The 17,640-nt window shown below is 48.2% G+C and overlaps 1 protein-coding gene across 7 annotated transcripts in view; it reads left to right on the top strand.

Moving 5' to 3' along the window:
* TLK2 (tousled like kinase 2) overlaps positions 1–11,407 on the top strand; it is a 43,152-nt gene extending 31,745 nt beyond the window's left edge. For 6 of the 7 annotated variants that reach the window (XM_039565728.1, XM_039565730.1, XM_039565729.1 and 3 more), the window contains 9 exons: positions 429–526; positions 906–987; positions 2,651–2,742; positions 3,787–3,876; positions 4,353–4,522; positions 5,947–6,085; positions 7,165–7,276; positions 8,202–8,309; positions 8,777–11,407. In XM_039565728.1, the coding sequence (XP_039421662.1) occupies positions 429–526; positions 906–987; positions 2,651–2,742; positions 3,787–3,876; positions 4,353–4,522; positions 5,947–6,085; positions 7,165–7,276; positions 8,202–8,309; positions 8,777–8,950 (1,065 nt within the window). In that variant the 3' untranslated portion in view covers positions 8,951–11,407. The remainder of the gene's footprint in view (positions 1–428; positions 527–905; positions 988–2,650; positions 2,743–3,786; positions 3,877–4,352; positions 4,523–5,946; positions 6,086–7,164; positions 7,277–8,201; positions 8,310–8,776) is intronic. The other variant, XM_019279938.3, reaches the window with a different exon arrangement.
* Positions 11,408–17,640: the final 6,233 nt, after the last annotated feature.

Raw genomic sequence — 17,640 nt, forward strand, 5'->3', positions numbered from 1 at the left:
CGCTGCCCCATCTCACATTGGCATCATGACATCCCTGCTCTTACTGCTGAGGCTGTCTTCTTTCTCTTGTCCCACCAAAACTGAAATTCCTTCAAAAACAGCTGCAGTAGCACTAACTCAGGGAAGGGGCAAGACCACAGCAACAAGGCTTCTTAATTACAGAAAGCATTAGAAACAAGGAGGTGTAAAGATGTGTCTCCTCCTGTCTGTGTAGGTGTGAACAGAATTACCCAGTCAGTTTTCATTCCTGTTACTTGCCACCTGACTGCGAATTGAACCTGACCATCTCTCTGATCTCCCAGACAAGTTTTGTGCCAATAACCTCTTCAGAAGTGGATTTGCATTTGTGTTTCCATAAATCAGGTGGAAACACTACCTGCAGTACCTTACAGAGTGTTGTGTTTTCCTTTTGGTTTTTCCTTGTGCAGGAAGAAGCAGAGATCCAGGCAGAGCTGGAACGGCTAGAGAGGGTTAGAAATCTGCACATCAGGGAATTGAAAAGGATACACAATGAAGATAATTCACAGTAAGTACATGGGATTCAGGGATGAGAACTTAAAGTTATTTTTTATTTGTTCTCTTCATAATGAGAAACAATCTTTTCATAATGGGAAACACTTAATCCTTTTAAAATTGATGTTAAAACTCAATAGTCACTTGATTGTGAGGTGGTACAGTTATAGTTTGAAGTTCTGTAAGACAAAGGCTTCCAAGTGCATCAAGGTACCATTAAATAGTCTTTCATTGATGCAGAGTGATCAAATAGCATCAAATGTGTCGGTCATTAACACGATTGTAATATTTCTCTGAAAGAGAAAGCGTTGTTTCTTAGCTGTGAAGTAGCTGTGATCTATTGTGCAGAGGATTTCATTATTTCTGTCTTCTCAAACTGTCTTTCTCACCAGATTTAAAGACCATCCAACGCTAAATGATAGATATTTGTTGCTACATCTTCTGGGTAGAGGTGGCTTCAGTGAAGTATATAAGGTAACTTGGAAGTGGCAATCTGGCATAATCTGGATCTGCGGGAAGCAGAATTTTTACACTTTTTTTCTCAGTGCTGTGTGGGTTATGGAGGGAGAAAGGGAGGACAAAGCTCATGGTGCATCTGGCTTGCATTAGACATCAGAGTTGAGATTTTCAGGCGCTGGCCTTGTCCTCAGAGGTCAAATTTCCTTCAAATGTGTGTCAAAAAATGTTGTACCAAGTCTTCAATTTTTGTTAGGACAGAGAAGCAAACCACTTGTTTCTTCAAATTCTACGTACAAATACCTGCAGTGGCTAAGCCTTACTGAGATGGCACAGCAAGTCTGAACATCTCTGTAAACAAGAGAAAATAGCTCGAACAATAAGAGCAGAGCCTGTACTTCCTGGGGGTGTAAAGCTTTGTTTCTTGTGTCTTCATTTTACCCTCTGAAAAAGCAGACCGGGGGGGGGGCAGTGTGTGTGTGTACTGTTGGGAATTCCTTAGAGCTGAGGATTCCTGGTATGTCAGCACTCTTGACAGCCAAGACCTGGGATGCTTTGGTACTTGCTATTTGACTATTTCACTTAGAGCCATTCCAGTTCTCAATATTCCCTATCTGTACTCAGAAGTTTTGAATTCATGTTGAATTTGGCTAGAATGGAAATAATTGTGCCAATGTAAATATTGGAAACTTCGTGGTGCTTTATTATTTTGATGCAGCACAACAGTGGGGGCCTAAACTAAGGGGGACTAGACTGTTCAGATGGGGGGGAAAAAAGGAGTGTGAGCTGTGTGCAAGTACTTTGAGCTCCTTTGCTGACTAAGCAGAAAGTTTTGGCTCCACAGATGAAAGCAAGAGGGTATGAATGTTTCCTACCTGCCTGCTCTTAAGAGTTATAACTGTTATTAAAACAAAGAAATGCTTAGCCCTTCTTCTCCAGGGTCTTGGCCAATCTATTAAGCATTAAGAATTAAGTAGACAACTTTTGAGATGAACACACATTATGCCTGTTTGCTTACCGCAGCATTTTGTCCTGTCCTGGAAATTATGAGCTATTGCTGCTCTCAGGCAAGGTAGAAGATTTCTGCATTGCTCCTTGAGTGCAATTTCAGAGGTCCATTCTTTAAAGACTGTTTAAATAATAAAAAAGTGGAGGTAAGAATAAAGCACAGGATCACACAGCTCTGCCATTGAATTCTCCAGCTTTTCTATGTGCTGAAACATTATACTCCAAGTTGGAAAGCTGAGCTACATGCGTGAAACAAAGCATTGGAAAATGTTCTGCATTTTGGTGGGTTTTTTTTATTAACACAAGTGTAGAAAATGAATTTTGGACTTTGGGAAATAATGGCAGGGTCTTTCCCAGGATAAAAACTGTCTATATTTTGGTCATTTGGTCTTCCTGGTCCCTTTGTAGCTCTGGTAGTAAAATGTCAAAATCAATGCAGCGTGAGTTAGATTCTGTGGGGAAGTCAGATCGAAGCACAGAATATTCAGTTGTTTCCAGAGTTGCTTAAATTCGTTAGTGAAACTTACTACATAAAAATGTGGGTTTGCTTTCCCTCACTATGTTGTAATGCTGATTTCCTGGGTGGGGATATTGGTTTATTAGAGCTTGTCAGCTTTTGCAGTGTTAACTTGAGCCTATGATTCCTACTGATTTTCAGCTCTTCTCTCTGCAGGCATTTGATTTAACAGAACAGAGATATGTAGCTGTGAAAATACACCAGTTAAATAAGAACTGGAGGGATGAGAAGAAAGAAAACTATCACAAGTAAGTGAGTTTGTAAAGCAGCCAGACGTGTTTTCCGGTTCCTCCTGCATTTGGTTATCCAGTGCCTGTGAACAGGCTGCCAATTTTTTCCTGTGTTTGCCACATTTCAAAAGCTACTTTCTGTCCCAGTAGCTACTTGCAGAAGTTTTGGTCAGATTAGAAATGTTCTAAATGTGTGCATACACACAGAGAGTTTTGTATAAGCCATGTGGCTCTGCATTTTAAAGCACCAGCTCTGTGGGGAAAGTGCTGAAGTGGCTTCCCTCTGAAATGTTCAAGCAGTTTCGTGGGAAATGGTTTTTCCTGCCCATCTTTCAGGTTACACACCTGCATTGTGCTCCCTGGAAGTCATCCCCCTCCCTGTTTCCTAGAATAAGTGATCCTAATTGTGTCTTTCCAGTACCTGAAGGGAGCCTGCAAGAAAGCTGGAAAGAGACTGTTTACAAGGGCCTGGAGTGACAGGACAAGGGGGAATGGCTTCAACCTGACAGAGAAGCAGGGTTAAATTAAATTTTAGGAAGAAATTCTTTACTGGAAGCCTTTTGCTGTTGGTAACTCTTGCTCCCTAATGCCATGGGTTAGCTAATTCTGCAGAGTGACAGCTGAGCCTTCTCCATAGGACTTCCAAGATAAAGCTGTGTTCTTAATTCCTCAACAAGTCACTGGGACAAACCAAGCTGAATTTGAAGCCTGGAAATTAGGCGGCTAAGCGTCATGGAATTCTTCTAGAACTTGCTGATTTTTGTATTCAGCTATCTTGGATCTCTTAAGGATTTATGAGATTATTCTATTTTGGCAAGCAGTACTATTAATCAAGATGAGTTATTTTGTAGCATTGCCAGGGTTGGAGCTGCACTCTGGTTCTGTGATTTGCAAGATCTGTTCTGTGCAGTTCCTCCTTCACTTGCTTTTTCTGAAGCTGTCTGAGGAACGTGCATGGGCTTGATTGAAGCTGGATGCTGTGTGGTATGTCTGGATTCAGTATCTGGAGAAATTAGACTTAAGTCACTTGTATGACTAATGCTCAGACTTTGCTGTTTTCAGACATGCGTGTAGAGAGTACAGAATTCACAAAGAACTGGATCACCCTCGAATAGTTAAACTATACGACTACTTCTCACTGGATACTGACTCGTAAGTTGTGTTGCTCTGTCCTTTCCCATGGTTTGAGCTATTCACTAAAGGCAAAGTATTTAAAACTCTCCAGGAGAGTCCAGAAAGTGTCCACACCAATGTTAGACTTTACTGCAGAGATAACCAAGGTGTACTTCCAGCATACACTGGTTTTCTAGAGACTCCAGCTCACAAACCAGTGTGGTGTATTCTGTCAGATGTGGTGCTTTACTGGTAAATCCTGCTCTTGGCCCTGGGCAAATGCCACAGCTGATACAGCTTTCAGCCTCTGGGTCTTTAATGGGGGATCTCTGACCTTTGTATTGTTGAGCATTGAGGCCTGTGCTCCTGGTAGCTTACTTCTAGAAAGGGATTAAGAGGCTGAGGGACTCTTAATTTAAATATTGGCCAAATAGGTGAGTTACAGACAAGCAGTAACAAAGTGTTCTGGTTTCTATCAGGTGCCTTAATTGCAATAACTCATGTTTTTCTTTCAGGTTTTGTACAGTGTTAGAATACTGTGAGGGGAATGATCTGGACTTCTACCTGAAACAGCACAAGCTAATGTCAGAGAAAGAGGCACGATCCATTATCATGCAGATTGTGAATGCTTTAAAATACTTAAATGAAATCAAACCTCCCATCATACACTATGACCTTAAACCAGGTATGCTGTGCTGACATGCTTAAGGATGCTAAGGAAATGTAATGGGTTACAAGTAATATGAGGAAGTTTCCTTTGGTCAGACAGCAAAAAGAAGACAGGGTTGCCTGGGAAAGCTAACTTGCAACAAGAAAAAAACATAAAATGCACAGAACATTTGGAAAATGTGGAAAGGATGTTGTCTCCTGGAATTGCAACATAAAACAAAGAGGTGTAACATTGTTAAGAATGAGCCCTTGAACCCTGAAGTGGCTGTGTTCGTTTTCTTAATGTCTTGCTTGTATTCTGCTGTTGCAAGTTTCTGTTATTGCTTCATAAAGGTTCCTACCATTACTGCTGTGCTTCATGTTCCCATTCTTCTGGCTTATTCTTTCTGTAATCATCTGGCTGAAAATTTGATGGCAGAAGCTAATTTTGAAATGTTCTTTTTTTCATATTGTGTGACAGCTCCCAAAGCTGACGACACACAGTCAGACTGCTCAGGTCTGCCTTTGAGTTAATTCAGTTACATCTGCTGTGAAGAAGATCCTCCCCAAATGGTGGTGCATATTTTCCTTCTACCATTGGGGCAGAGCCACAAGGGGGAAAATGGAAATGCTCTGTTTTGGGATGATGCATATTGGCTACATAGCTTTTTTTCTAGTCCAGTAAATTCATCCGTCTCTTTGGGCAGTTATCCCTGGCTTGTCTCCCTGTACTGGTGGCACCTCATCATCATTGTGTAACTGGTTTGTGATGTGGTTTGTTGCATCAGCACGAGGAATGTGTACAGGAGATGGTGCTGTTGCACTGGTTGTAGTGACCCCGTTTCCTCCCTGGCTGTTCCCAAGTTGTCTGAGCTCTGCCTGCAGCTGCCTAGAGCTGTGATTCATCCACTGCCATCACACACGGTTCTGCTACTTTATTGTAGGCTTGGAGAAAAACAGTGATGATCTGACTTCTTGATGGGTTTACAAAAGTCTCTTGCCTAAGCAGTAATTGTCCTTTTTGAGCTTAGAAAGTCACTGGGGAGCACTGCCAGGAAGGAGAGTTTCTGGAATGTTGAGAGGACAGGGCAAGTCAGAACTTCTGGGCAGAATGAGTCATAACTCTGTATGTGTACTTCTCTCTTTAATCCTCCTTTTTGACCTGCCCGTCCAACGGGACCTTTGGGAGGGGTCAAAACAGGCTGGGCTTGAAGCTCATTTGGCTAACAGGGCTCAGGATCTGGAGGCTCCAAGCAATATGAGGTCACTGGGTCATTCAAGATGAGCAGATCAGCTCTAGCACTTGGCGGTCTCCAGTTGTCTCTGAAGTTCAGGGTTTTGAGAGTTAAAACATCTGGTGCACCTCACTGTAGGTCCCTTGTCCTTGTGCAGTGCAGGGCTCAATGCATTTTTATTCTTGCTAAATGTGTATCCTAAGGGCGTTTTCCTTCCTTTGTCTAGGTAACATTCTTCTAGTCAATGGTACTGCATGTGGAGAGATAAAAATCACAGATTTTGGACTTTCCAAAATCATGGACGATGACAGCTACAACTCAGTTGATGGCATGGAGCTGACATCGCAGGGGGCTGGTACTTACTGGTAAGCGATGCCTGGGACACTTGCAAGTTAAGATCAAGAACAGTTTATAAACAGCTTTGGATGTGTGTCAGCTCTGTGTGTGCTGCCATTGTCTGTGACAGCTTAACACACTGGAGGTTTGAGACCCTGGAAACTGCTCTTGTTGTCACACAGCTCCTTTTGAGGCTGGCAGCATTTCACTGTTCAGTAGGTCAGTGTTTGAAAACCCACTCATATTCAAAGGGTTGGTGAAAAGCTGCATATGCTGCTGAGATAGCGAGCTCCAGAGTGGGGCTTGGCTGCTCTTTCACAGTCCAGAGTGGCTCTGTCTCGCATCTTAAACAAGAGCAAGGGGAATACTGTACCTATTTGGAAATTCAGGTGCTGCATCAGGAAGATGAAAAGAGTATTCCTCTGAAATGAGGAGGTGAAAATCCATAGTTAGCTCTCAAAAAAGATGTAAAACTCACAGTGTTGTCTATAGCCAGAGCTTCACTTGAGTGTCGTGTTTTCAGCAATTCTTTTATCTTCTGTGCCAAGTGTCACTGTATCACCCTTGGCTGAGAGCAGACCCTTGGTGAGTGCCACCGAGTGTGACTCAGATGTCACCCAAGCTGCAGACTGTCACCATGGGCATCAGAACATTTGTTGGGGCATTCTGTGTTGTACAGCTTTGTTCTGTTCCTAAAAATGAAACTAGCTGTACCCTGAGTGAAGCTGAGTGTCTTTAACTGGGACATGGCGTATGGGGTTGTATTTCTAAAAATATGTATTTTGGCTGTGTGCTTTCATTGTGGAATTGTTGGCCAAGCCCTTTCAACAGCAAATAGCAGTTCTGAAGGTAAAAGAGAATGGGTGGTGAAAAGAAACTGACTGTGCTGAACTAGCTCAGAACACGAGTGTCTGGAGAGTCCTTGGGATCACTGTTCCCAGAAGGAGTAGCCAGCCATTGGTGATCTTGGCCCAGAGATGCACGGGAGTGAAATGGGACCCTTGAGTCCCAGGCCAGTATTTCATCATAGAATCTTCTGTTCTAAAGGAAATGATGGAAAATACTTGAAACTGCTGTTCATAACTTCTTATCGCTTCCTTCTAATCAGGTATTTGCCACCAGAATGTTTTGTGGTTGGGAAAGAACCTCCAAAGATTTCAAATAAAGTTGATGTCTGGTCAGTGGGAGTCATCTTCTATCAGTGTCTCTATGGCAGAAAGGTAAGAAGGTGCTTAATTCCTTTTCCTAGTGGTGTTTTGCAAACCTTTTTGGAGGCAGCCCAGGCTTCTGCTTCCTTCTCCACAGACTTAGAATGTGCTCCCTTGTCTCCTTGCCATCAGTTTCAGGGCAGAGCCCATGCTAATGGAAGTGGGGAGCATAGACTAGGCTGTGTTGTGCTTTACCTTTGGCATTTCCTTCAGAAAAGACATTCTGTAGAACATCTCTTTCCACTGGGCATGTTCCCACTGAGGCCCTTTTGGGCAGGGCAGGTGTGTCATTCATGGTCTGAGGTTTTTGGTCTGGTCTTGGCTGTGATACTTTCAATGCCCTGAGTCTTTGTTGCTCTTGATGGCTGCAAGTGTTCAGGGGGAAAAAAAAGTAGACCCACTTTAGAAGCTTTTAGGGTGGCTTTTGAAAGGGAAGAGTGTGCATCAGGAAAAGGTGATTTGTCACGAGAAAAGGTAGATTTTTTTATGACAACAGAAGAGAGAGGGTGGAGAAGAGAAAGGATTCCATGGGCTCTTGTTTTCAGTAGACCCTGGTACCCAAGTGTTGTGGAAGCTGGGGCTGACACACATGTGCTGCTCAGTGCTGTCAGTCAGACACATGGAACCAGCCCAGCAGAGATGAGTGGGTGAATCTCTGCCGGCTCAGATGGATGACAAATGCTGTAACAGACCCATGAGGTCTGGAAGCAGCTGGAGATCCCTGCTGGCCAAGCCAGACGTGTTCCAGCTTGATCCCTTTTGTTCAGTTGAGTGTGGGAGCAATGCGTCCTGGTCCTCTGGTATCCACAGCACCTTCCCAGCAGTTGTGGGCTGCTTGCCTGGAAAAATGCTGATGTCAGGTGATGAGAAACAGTAGAGCTACGGGTTCTTTATGCCTGTCACCAACCTTTAACAACTTTTTTCTTTCTTTTGGTAGCCCTTCGGTCACAACCAGTCACAACAGGATATTTTGCAGGAGAACACAATCCTGAAAGCTACTGAGGTGCAGTTCCCTCCAAAGCCAGTAGTCACACCGGAAGCAAAGGTAAATCTGCTTGAGGGTCAGTGAGCACAGGCAGTTCCAGCCTCCTGATTTCCATAAAACCAGCAGGAATCCTGTGTTTAATGCTCACCTATCACACAGTGATCAGTGGCTTTGCATGTCCCATCCTTGGAGGTGTTCAAGGCCAGGCTGGATGGAGCTCTGAGCAGCCTGATCTGGGAAAGGCATCCCCTGCTCATGGCAGGAAGGTTGGAATGACATGAGCTTTAAGGTCCTTCCAACCCAAACCATTCTGTGATTCCATGATTACTGCAGCTGTCTGGCTGAGCACTGAACACCAGGTGCCTCTGCCTGTGCTTCTCCTGGTGCAAGATGAGCTTTGGTGCTGTGTCTAGGAAGGAATTTCAGCACTGGGGTTGTTGTCATGTTGGCCCCACTCCCAAAGAGTCAAAAGCTTCCTGTTTCTGTCGTAAGAAACTAATGCTTACTTTGGCTTTGGGGTACTGCAGGCATTCATCAGGCGGTGTCTGGCCTATCGAAAGGAGGACCGGATAGATGTCCAGCAGCTGGCCTGTGACCCCTACTTGCTGCCTCACATCCGCAAATCTGTATCCACAAGCAGCCCAGCTGGAGCTGCAATTGCATCAACCTCTGGATCATCCAATAACAGCTCTTCAAACTGAGACAGAGTAATAGGCCAAAAACTGCTTGAGAAACCGGCAAAAAGACTCAGAAACACCTTTGGAACAGAGGAATCCACAAGGGTCTCAAGAAACCTGTACCAGGTGCTTTTTTCTCTTGCTTTTTTCCATCCATAGAGCATGACAACATCAACTCTCATCAAGAAAACCTTCGGCATCTAGCCCAAGCCATGTGGATAGGAGATGGCTTGAGGTTTATCCAGTCAGTGACCACAAAAGGGTGGCTGCTCTGAGCAAGGAGGGGAAACTGAAGAAAAAATACAGAAAGACATGGTTCCATGTACTGTGAACTTCTGAACGTGCAGCCTTGGGGAATCCAGGACGCCGTGTGTGCTTCATATGAAGAATGTGGACTTTGGAAAAAAGACTGGGCTAGTCCAGTGTTGATATTTAAACATTGTTCTTTTTCTTTTAATAAAGTTTAGGTAACATCTCCTGAAAAGCTCGAAGCACCAAGGTTCAGCTGGGGATGGTATATGACTCTTTGCCCTTTGGAGGGGAAAAAAGTTGATCCTGCCTGTTCATGGCACTAGAGTTAGTGTTTTACCCCTAATTAATTTCAATTTTTTAAAAATAACAACTTTTTGGAAGAAAACAGTTTTCTGGTCTCAGTGAAACCCGTATTAGCAGGTTTGTGGCAGTGTCCATTCTGCAGCTGGTGCAGCTTTCTGCTCCTTTGGGGTGGCCTCTTAGGAATGATTCACCTTCTCAGGAGGGCAGTGAAGCCCTGGGAGAACAGGCCTGCATCACTCTGTGGTCAGAGTGGGTCACAGCTCAGGCTGCCATAAGGTCTTAGCTGCTGATCACCACTCTCACAACAGTTGCACCTTTTTAATGCGTTGAAGTGCTGTTGTTTTTGCAGACCCAGCCCAACATGCTCACACCGAGCTCTCCACACTTGTGAGCCTGATCGTGGCTGGCAGGCAGAGAGCAGGCAGGGATCGGAGCACAGCTCAGGTGTCATCTGTGCCCAGACAGCTCTCTACTAACCCCGGTTCATGGTAGAGCTTTCTGAAGCTGCAGGCTTGTCTGCTCTTCTCTGTTTGGGTGACTTGGCAGCAAAACTTCCTCTCTCCCTTAACACTCCTCAAACTTGCTGACTCATGAAACTTGCTGCCATCACTGCATCCGATTTTAGATGGGAAGGAATGAGATAGTGTTCTTGAGAGGAGCAAACACCCGAATTACTGTCTCCCTCCTATAATCTGCCTGGTGGGGTCTTGTACCTTCAGCGGGATCTGCCTGCTGTGAAATGGGAGCCTCCCACTCCTTTTTATTCCCACACTGAAGGAAAACTGAAAACAAAAAATGCAGCACTTGAACATGTGGCAGCCAGGTTGGACTGCTCCTAACATGTGGCAGGAGTTCTTACCCAGAATATTTAAAATGCAGTGTTTAGGAGCAGGGTTTGTCCCAGGAGGGAGATGAGTGCTGCACTACTGCAACTCAGGGTGGTGGTTAAAAACCGAAACACCCTGTGCACACTTCCCAACCCAACCCCTGGACCACTGTGGGCTGGGGGCTCCTTCGTGGGATAACTCCAGGATTGTACCCACAGCTGTGGCAGCCTGTGGGCTGTTCGGGTGGCTTTGTTACCCCAGTGGCATCTCCTGGCAAGTGCTGTTCTCCATCATGCACTCAGAACTGCCACTTGTCCGCCTTATTGTATGCCATCATCTGCAAACACTGTGCTTAAACCTGATCAGGAACTTGTTAATTGAGAAATGGAGCAGTCTGTTGGAATTAAGCAACAGGCCAGGGAAGTGGACAACTCTGCTGCTTTGATTTTTTCTTACTATTTTTGTAGTGACTCTTGGGCTTTTATTTGGATTTACTCCCTTGCAGCTGCATTTAAGGTGATGTCTAAACCTGCAGTGTTTTAGACAAAGAGTAGAAATACTGCATCTTTAAATCCTCAGCCATCCTCTCTTAGCCCTTTCCATGCCTCCTGTTCTAAGCCAGAAGTTAATTGTCCAGCAAGCAGCTTCAACGTTTATTCAGCCTCTGTCAGGAGAAACCAGGGTTGGTGCTTCATCAGCTTTGCCGAAACTGGTGATTTGGTATCTGTCCACATCGGGGAGAATTCTAAAAGGGTTTTTTCTATCCTGCTCCCATTGTTTCTTGGCCATCCAGTGTGTGTATCTCTGTGGGTGTGATTAGTTTTGTGTCAGAAGCATTTTTTCCTGCTGTGCGACACCCATCCAGGGCCAGGGGACAGTGACGGCCTTTCGGGGCTGAAAGCAGGGAAGAACCCTGGTAGAATTCTGGCTGCAACACTTCCCTTGTTAAGATGGGTTTCACTTCCAGTAACAGACCCTATTGCCACACTGTTCATTTACTTAAAGTGTATGAAGAATTTGTAACTTAAACCAGGCCAGACTGTTTTGGCTCTACCCAACAGATGAGACATGGATATTAAAATAAGTTTTAAGAAACTGATTTGCTTGGCTTTTACTGTTTTTCTGCTCTTGGCATTGGCGCACGAGCTCTCTTGCAGTGGCTGCACAGAGATGGCACAGGACAGGATCAGGAAGAATGGAGGAAGGGTGCATTCCAGAGCTCAGAGCAGTGAGATCTCTGCATCAGATGGGGAATTGCTGAAAATTACCAAGTCACTTAATTACTGCTGTTGATCTTGTCCTGGAACATAAATTAGAAAGCTGAGGTGGGTTTGTCCCTCATTTCCTGTAGAGTAGCAGCTGCCTTTAGAATCCCTGTATATTGAGGACATAAAAAACCCCACCTTTTCTGTTGATGCAAATCTGTGGGTCACAACCCCCCATCCGCTCCCCAGCCCATGGACAGCCGCGTCTCCCCTCTCAGTCACCCACAATAACCAACCACACTGAGCAGTGACGAAACACAGCTCCTTTAATTTCTTGGGGCTAGGTCTTGGCAGCTTTACAAAAATACACAACAGAAAATGAAAAAGGACCTTGGTGGCTGAAGATGTTGAGTCTGTTTGTATCTGGACTGATCACTGGGGAGTGCTGGGGCCCGTGGTGCATCGAGCTCCTCTATAGGCACGGCGGGGCTGCTGTGCCGGGCATCCCCCAGGAGCCGGGGCCGTACCTGCCCCCAGCGCTGCTTCCTCAGGTGAACAGTCACCAGGCCCCAGGTTACTCTGCAAACCTGACCCGACCTTCGCTGTGCCCTAAGTCAAACTCAGTGAGTGCAAGTGAAACCAAACACTGAGCGAGCTCAGCTCCCTCCCTGCTGCTGCAGTCGATCATTTTTCAGCCCCCTGGTCTGGTTCAGATGATGTGACACAGATTTGGGCCAGGAGAGGCAGCAGTGGTGCTTCAGTAGCATCAGCAGAATCATCACTCTCCTGCATCACCCATGCAGGGGCATGTGCAGGACACACTGACACCTGCAGGATCAAGATTCACCAAGGGACTGCCTTGCTGGATGCTTTGCCTCCTACATTTGCAGTTGGGAGTTAGGCTATAAATGAACTTCCCTCTGCTAAATGGGCCAGTCCCAGTTTATTTTGTGACCTGGCAAACCCTCAGTGTGAGCTTTGCAACCGCTGCCAGTGTCTGCCTGGGGTCTGCTGCTGGAGGACGTTGCTTTCTGGGTGCTACACATGCTTGGCTCAAGCAACTTCAACCTAAACCTTCCCACTCCCAGCATGGTGGAGGAGACTTTGGAGTGTGCAGGAGCAGAATTGGGCACAGCCCTGACTCCCAGCCAGCCCGGACCTACCTTTGCTACCAAATGCTGATGCATCTTTGCACTGAGACTGATTTTCCACGGCTGCACATGGCTCTGCCTGTGGTCTCTGCTTCTCCCTGGCCCCAGCGCTGCCCTTGGGGACAGCTAGGTGCCCCCCCCGGCCATCACCCTGGGTGGGGGCAAAAGGCCAAACAAACATAGAGCAGCTCAGCCTCCCATCACTACATTCACACCCAGGAATAGGCTCTTGGCCACAAGGACACTATTGTCTGTTCTGGGAGCGGGGCTGAGACACGCTCCCGTTCCATGCTTCAGCTGCGTGGGGGTGTGAAGGCTAGGAGAAGCTGCTGGCATGTGCTCCTCCACCAGCTCTGTGTGCTCTTCCCTGCTCCTCTGTGCTCCCAGCCTGCATCTCCTCCTGGGATGGGTTACTGCAGTCTTTCTTCTTCTCCCTCCATCCTTCAGCTGCAGACTGTGTTTCACTCACTTTGTTGCTATTCATTTCCAAACACATCAGTGAAGGGGAGGCTCAAGTGCTTTGAGCTGATTCAGGAAAGCCTGAAAACCGAGGTTATCCACCATCTGCCCACCAGTGTGGGATGACCCCCACCAGCCCCCAGGCAGCCCTGGCCAGGAGCTGCTTTCCCATCCTCTGTTGCTTGGGCTGCAGGGATGGTGCAGAGCAGTGCCATGGTCCAAATGGAGGTAAAACACAGGGATGGAGATAAAAACACAGGAATTAAGTTAAAAATGCAGGGATGCTGTGGGCAGCAGCAGGATGAAGACAGGGAGATTCAGCCTCATGTTCAGGCCAGATCTCCCATCCCCACCTGTGCTGCCCTGGGGAGCACCAGCAGCAGAGTTATAAGGTGATTGGCTCTGCTTTGCATTCAGAGGAAGAAAAGATCCAGAGCTCCGCTCAGCCCTGTCCTCTCCCAACCGAAGGTGCCAGCTGCGTGGGAGCCACGAGCACGCGCTGCTGTGTCGGCAACTGCCTTGCTCCTGGCTCAGCTCCGCATCGGGATCAGGACTCCAAACCTGCTTTGTTCAGCATTGGCTCATTCCAGCTCATGTTAATCCTGAAAATCCATGAACTCACACCCAAACCCAGGAGAGTGGCTGGGATTGATGCCAAAACCCCTCCAGGCTAAAGGAACTGGTGAGGGATGGAGGTGGAAGGGGACATGCCCATGCCAATGAGGTAAGGCAGTGGCAGGGGTGGAAATGAAGCACCTGGGGCCAACTGGACCATGCTGCTCTTGCTGGAAAGGGCCAGGGAACAGGGTGAGATCTCTGCTCTGTGGTCCCATACCCGCTTCTGGCAGGAGGAAGATGCCGTTCAGGATGTGCTGTCCTCCACTACTCTCCAGCTGCTTTCCCTCCCCGCTCTGCAGCCCAGTTCTGCCAATTTGCTCTTGACTCATGCAGAAAAAGTGTTTTTCTAAAAGGCAAATTTCTTGTAAATGCCTGGAATTTCTCTCTGCCCCTTTCCAGGAGCCCTCCAGGGGAAGCCAGGCAGGAAGGAGAGGCAACAGGCTCAGAGGGCAGCACTTCTCCCTGGGCAGCCCCCAGCCTTGTCCCGCCCCCGCTGTGGAAGGCCAGGATCTCGGCACTGGCCCTCACAGGGCTGGAGCGCCCTGAAATTCCTCATGGCAGCTCCAAGTGAGCACATCTGGTTTTAATATATTTGCAGCTTGAACTTGCCTGACTTTTCAGGACTGCAGGAGAGAGAGCAGCAAAGAGCTCTGAAAGCTGCCATGTGGGGCACCCACAAAGGGACCCCCTTTGCAGTGCTGGGAGACAGCAAAGTTGGGAAGGAGGTCAGGGGGAATGGGGCTGACCAAGCACATTAAGGGACCCTGGCAAAGCTCCATCTGCTCCTTGCAAGACGGTTGCATGGTTGGGTTGGAGGCAGGGAAAAGGCCCTTCATTTTGGCCAGGATCCCTCTACCCACAGCTGAGCCTCGAGCAGAGCCCGGGCTGATCCTAAACATCATGTTTCAGCTCCTGGGGGAGGAGCACAGGAAGCAAACAGGAGGTGCCTCCCTGACACTCCCTGCTCGGTGGAGCCTCAGCCACGAGCACGGAGACCCCTCCCACAGTGTTGAACGCTAATGAGAAAACCAAACCCTCAGGAGCATCAGTATGGGGCCCCGATGACAACCAACATCCCAGGGGCTATGGAGGAGCTGAGTCCCCGCATGGTGTCCCCAGGCTTGTCTCCAAAGGGAAGGGTGCAAAGGCAAAGCTTGGGGATGAGTCCCTTGCTGTACCCCCATGGGGTTCTCTACCAAACCCCCCATCCCAGCGAGGAGATACCAGTCACCCTTGCTGCCTGCAATGCAAAGCCTGGAGCTTAGAGAGGGAGCTGGTCTGGCTGTTCCTGCCTGTCTCAGAGAGAGTGACGTGGCCATTCCCTGCTGCTGCTGCTGCTGCTGCCAGCGCAAGGGAGAAGGAGCCAGCAGACGCCAAGACGGCCTCTTCCCCAAGCAGTGACCTCAATGCACAGCGCCTGCCAGGTGGGTGTTGATCTTGGCCCAGCCAGTCCTATTTGGGGCCAGGATGAGGCCGAGGCGGTGCTGAGCTCCTGGCAGAGCCTGGCAGGTGCTGCTGGTCCCCAGCAAAGCAAAGTCCCTGACACCAGGGTCCCCCAACAGCTGCTGCCCACAGGTAGGGCTTTGCTCTCCTGGAGCCCTCAGTCCCACAGAGAGCCATGGGCTGGGCGGAGCACCCTTGGAAGAGCACAACAGAGCACGACATGCTGCCTCCCTGGCCATACAATAAATAGACCCTTAGAACCTGCCAGTCCTCAGAGGTGGCTGGTGGGGTGGTCAGACCCTTCCTCCAGAATATCTGAAGGCTATAGATGCTGTTCTCATGGTCCACAGGTCCCTGAATCCTTTCCTCTAATGCCTCTAGCACAAGCAAACACCAAACGTGCCCCATGACAGCCCCAAACTCAGTAAGTCATGGGGTGCCTCACTGCAAATGAGCGCCCCAGGTCCAAATCTGGGGTTTCTCCCCCACCCCTGTGGTTGGGTCCCACTGCACATTGGTAACACATTTTGCAACTTGCTGAGCATCCTGACTGACCTGTTTTCTCCCAAGGGCTGCTGACCAGGTCAGACCTCCAGCCAAAGGCAGGCAAGTGGCTTGGATCTGTCTCCAGAAATGTTTTCCAAACGCTCCTGCAGGATGACTTTCACTGGAGCCGATGCTGTTTCACCCCATCCCACTGCAGCCCCTCCACTGTGACCACTCCCTACATGGGATGTTGCTTTGGCCAAAAACCAGAATTTCTTTTTCCAGTTAAATGACAGATACAGGTGCTCTGACTGTGGGAATCGGCTACTGACACTGAATATCCCAAGTTCTGGGTAATCCTGGGATGAGCCCATTGCTCCGAATCAGTCTCCCCAGGCAAGGAGCTCTCCTGAGATTGTGGCCAGTGGCGCAGTTGACTGTCCCTTGCACGCAGCATTGTCCCCTTGTCCTCATCTGGCAGCAACTCATTAGGGCCAGAGGGGTCAGACAGAACTGGAAATGTCCCAAGGGAAAACACATTTCCTCCCGATCCACTCTGTCGAGTAGCGACTCAACTGGTACTAAACCAGATCAGGAGAGCAGACAAAGAGCTGTTGGCCTGTGTTGAAGAAATTAATTAAGAAGTGCTAATTATCTGCTAATCACACACAGCTTAGGGGCCTTCAAGACACAGGAGGTACAAGGCCAGGAAGTGGCGATGCTCCATGGGATCCAAAGCCTTTCGACTCTGCTGTGTCCCTTCCTTTGAATGGGTTCAATTTCCTTGAAAGGGATGTCAAGTTTGTCTGGGATGGGTGGAGGGTCCCACTCATGGGACTTCACAGCCCCATCATGTCCAGCCACTGGTGTTTCAGTGGGTGGCATCCCCCTGGAATGGTCTCCAAGTTTTTGGGATAGGAGCGAGGATCTGGATGATTCCTTCCTCTCCTCTGGGCTGTCATGCTTGTTTCCTGTGGCAGCCATGGAAGCCAGTGAGGTCTTTCTCTCAGTGTTGCTGCAATTAAAAAATAATCCCTGCCTTAGAAAACCAACAGCCCAGATGCTGATGTGCTTAATTAGCCCCCCCAGAGGGTTTGCATCCCCAAAGCCCATCGTGGCACCGGCCTGCAGGTCCTTCCTGCCCCGCTGGGAAACAACGGATTCCTTTATTTTCCAAAGAACAGCAAAATTGTGGCTGGCTCACACCTGTTCCTCACCCCCTCAGGGGTTTGTGCCAACTCAGGGCCAGATCCTGTTCCCTGCTCAAGGAAGCTCTGCCATCAGCTTGGTCTCATCAAAAGTATCATCTCCCCTGAATTTGTATGGCAGAGTCTGCGTGTCAAGGACTGACTGACCCTCTCTGCACTGCTCAAATCCCAGGAGAGCTCAAGGAGGTGAGGCTTCCACACCCTCAGGGATGCTCCCACAAGAATGGGCACCATGAGCATCACCCAAATGCACCAAATTGATGTAGAAAGCCAGGAATATGCCAACTTCCAGTGTATTCCATGTCTGCTGCCTTCTTTGGGTGGCTTTTGGGGCCATGGGCAGCCCTGCTGGAGTGGAGGTGTGAAAAAAAAGTTTAAAAGTTCTTTAAAAGTTTTAGAAAGCCTTTTATATTCACCTCCTGGATGTGGGATATACCTACATCAGATAGTGGATGTTCTTTGTCCCATGCCCTCAGCAGAGCACCAGAAGCTGGAGAGCTGTGCAGCACCCCATGGCGGGAGGGACTGGGCTTGTGATGGAAGGTGCGTGAGCTGTGTCCAACTTCAGCATCCACAGTTGGGCTGGGAGCTGCCCAGCTCTGTGCCACAGGGATGGATGGAGGAGGATCCAGCTGGCCTGGCTGTGCTTGGGATGAGGTAACTCTACTGGGCACCCAGAGGTGCAAGCAACGATGTGTGGTGGGAGCTCATGGCAGCCCTTGGCTGCTCTCCCCGGCGAGGTGGGGTCCCACGCTGAGGACC

The sequence above is a fragment of the Corvus cornix genome, chromosome 27, assembly GCF_000738735.6.
Source record: "Corvus cornix cornix isolate S_Up_H32 chromosome 27, ASM73873v5, whole genome shotgun sequence".
Taxonomy (NCBI): domain Eukaryota; kingdom Metazoa; phylum Chordata; class Aves; order Passeriformes; family Corvidae; genus Corvus; species Corvus cornix.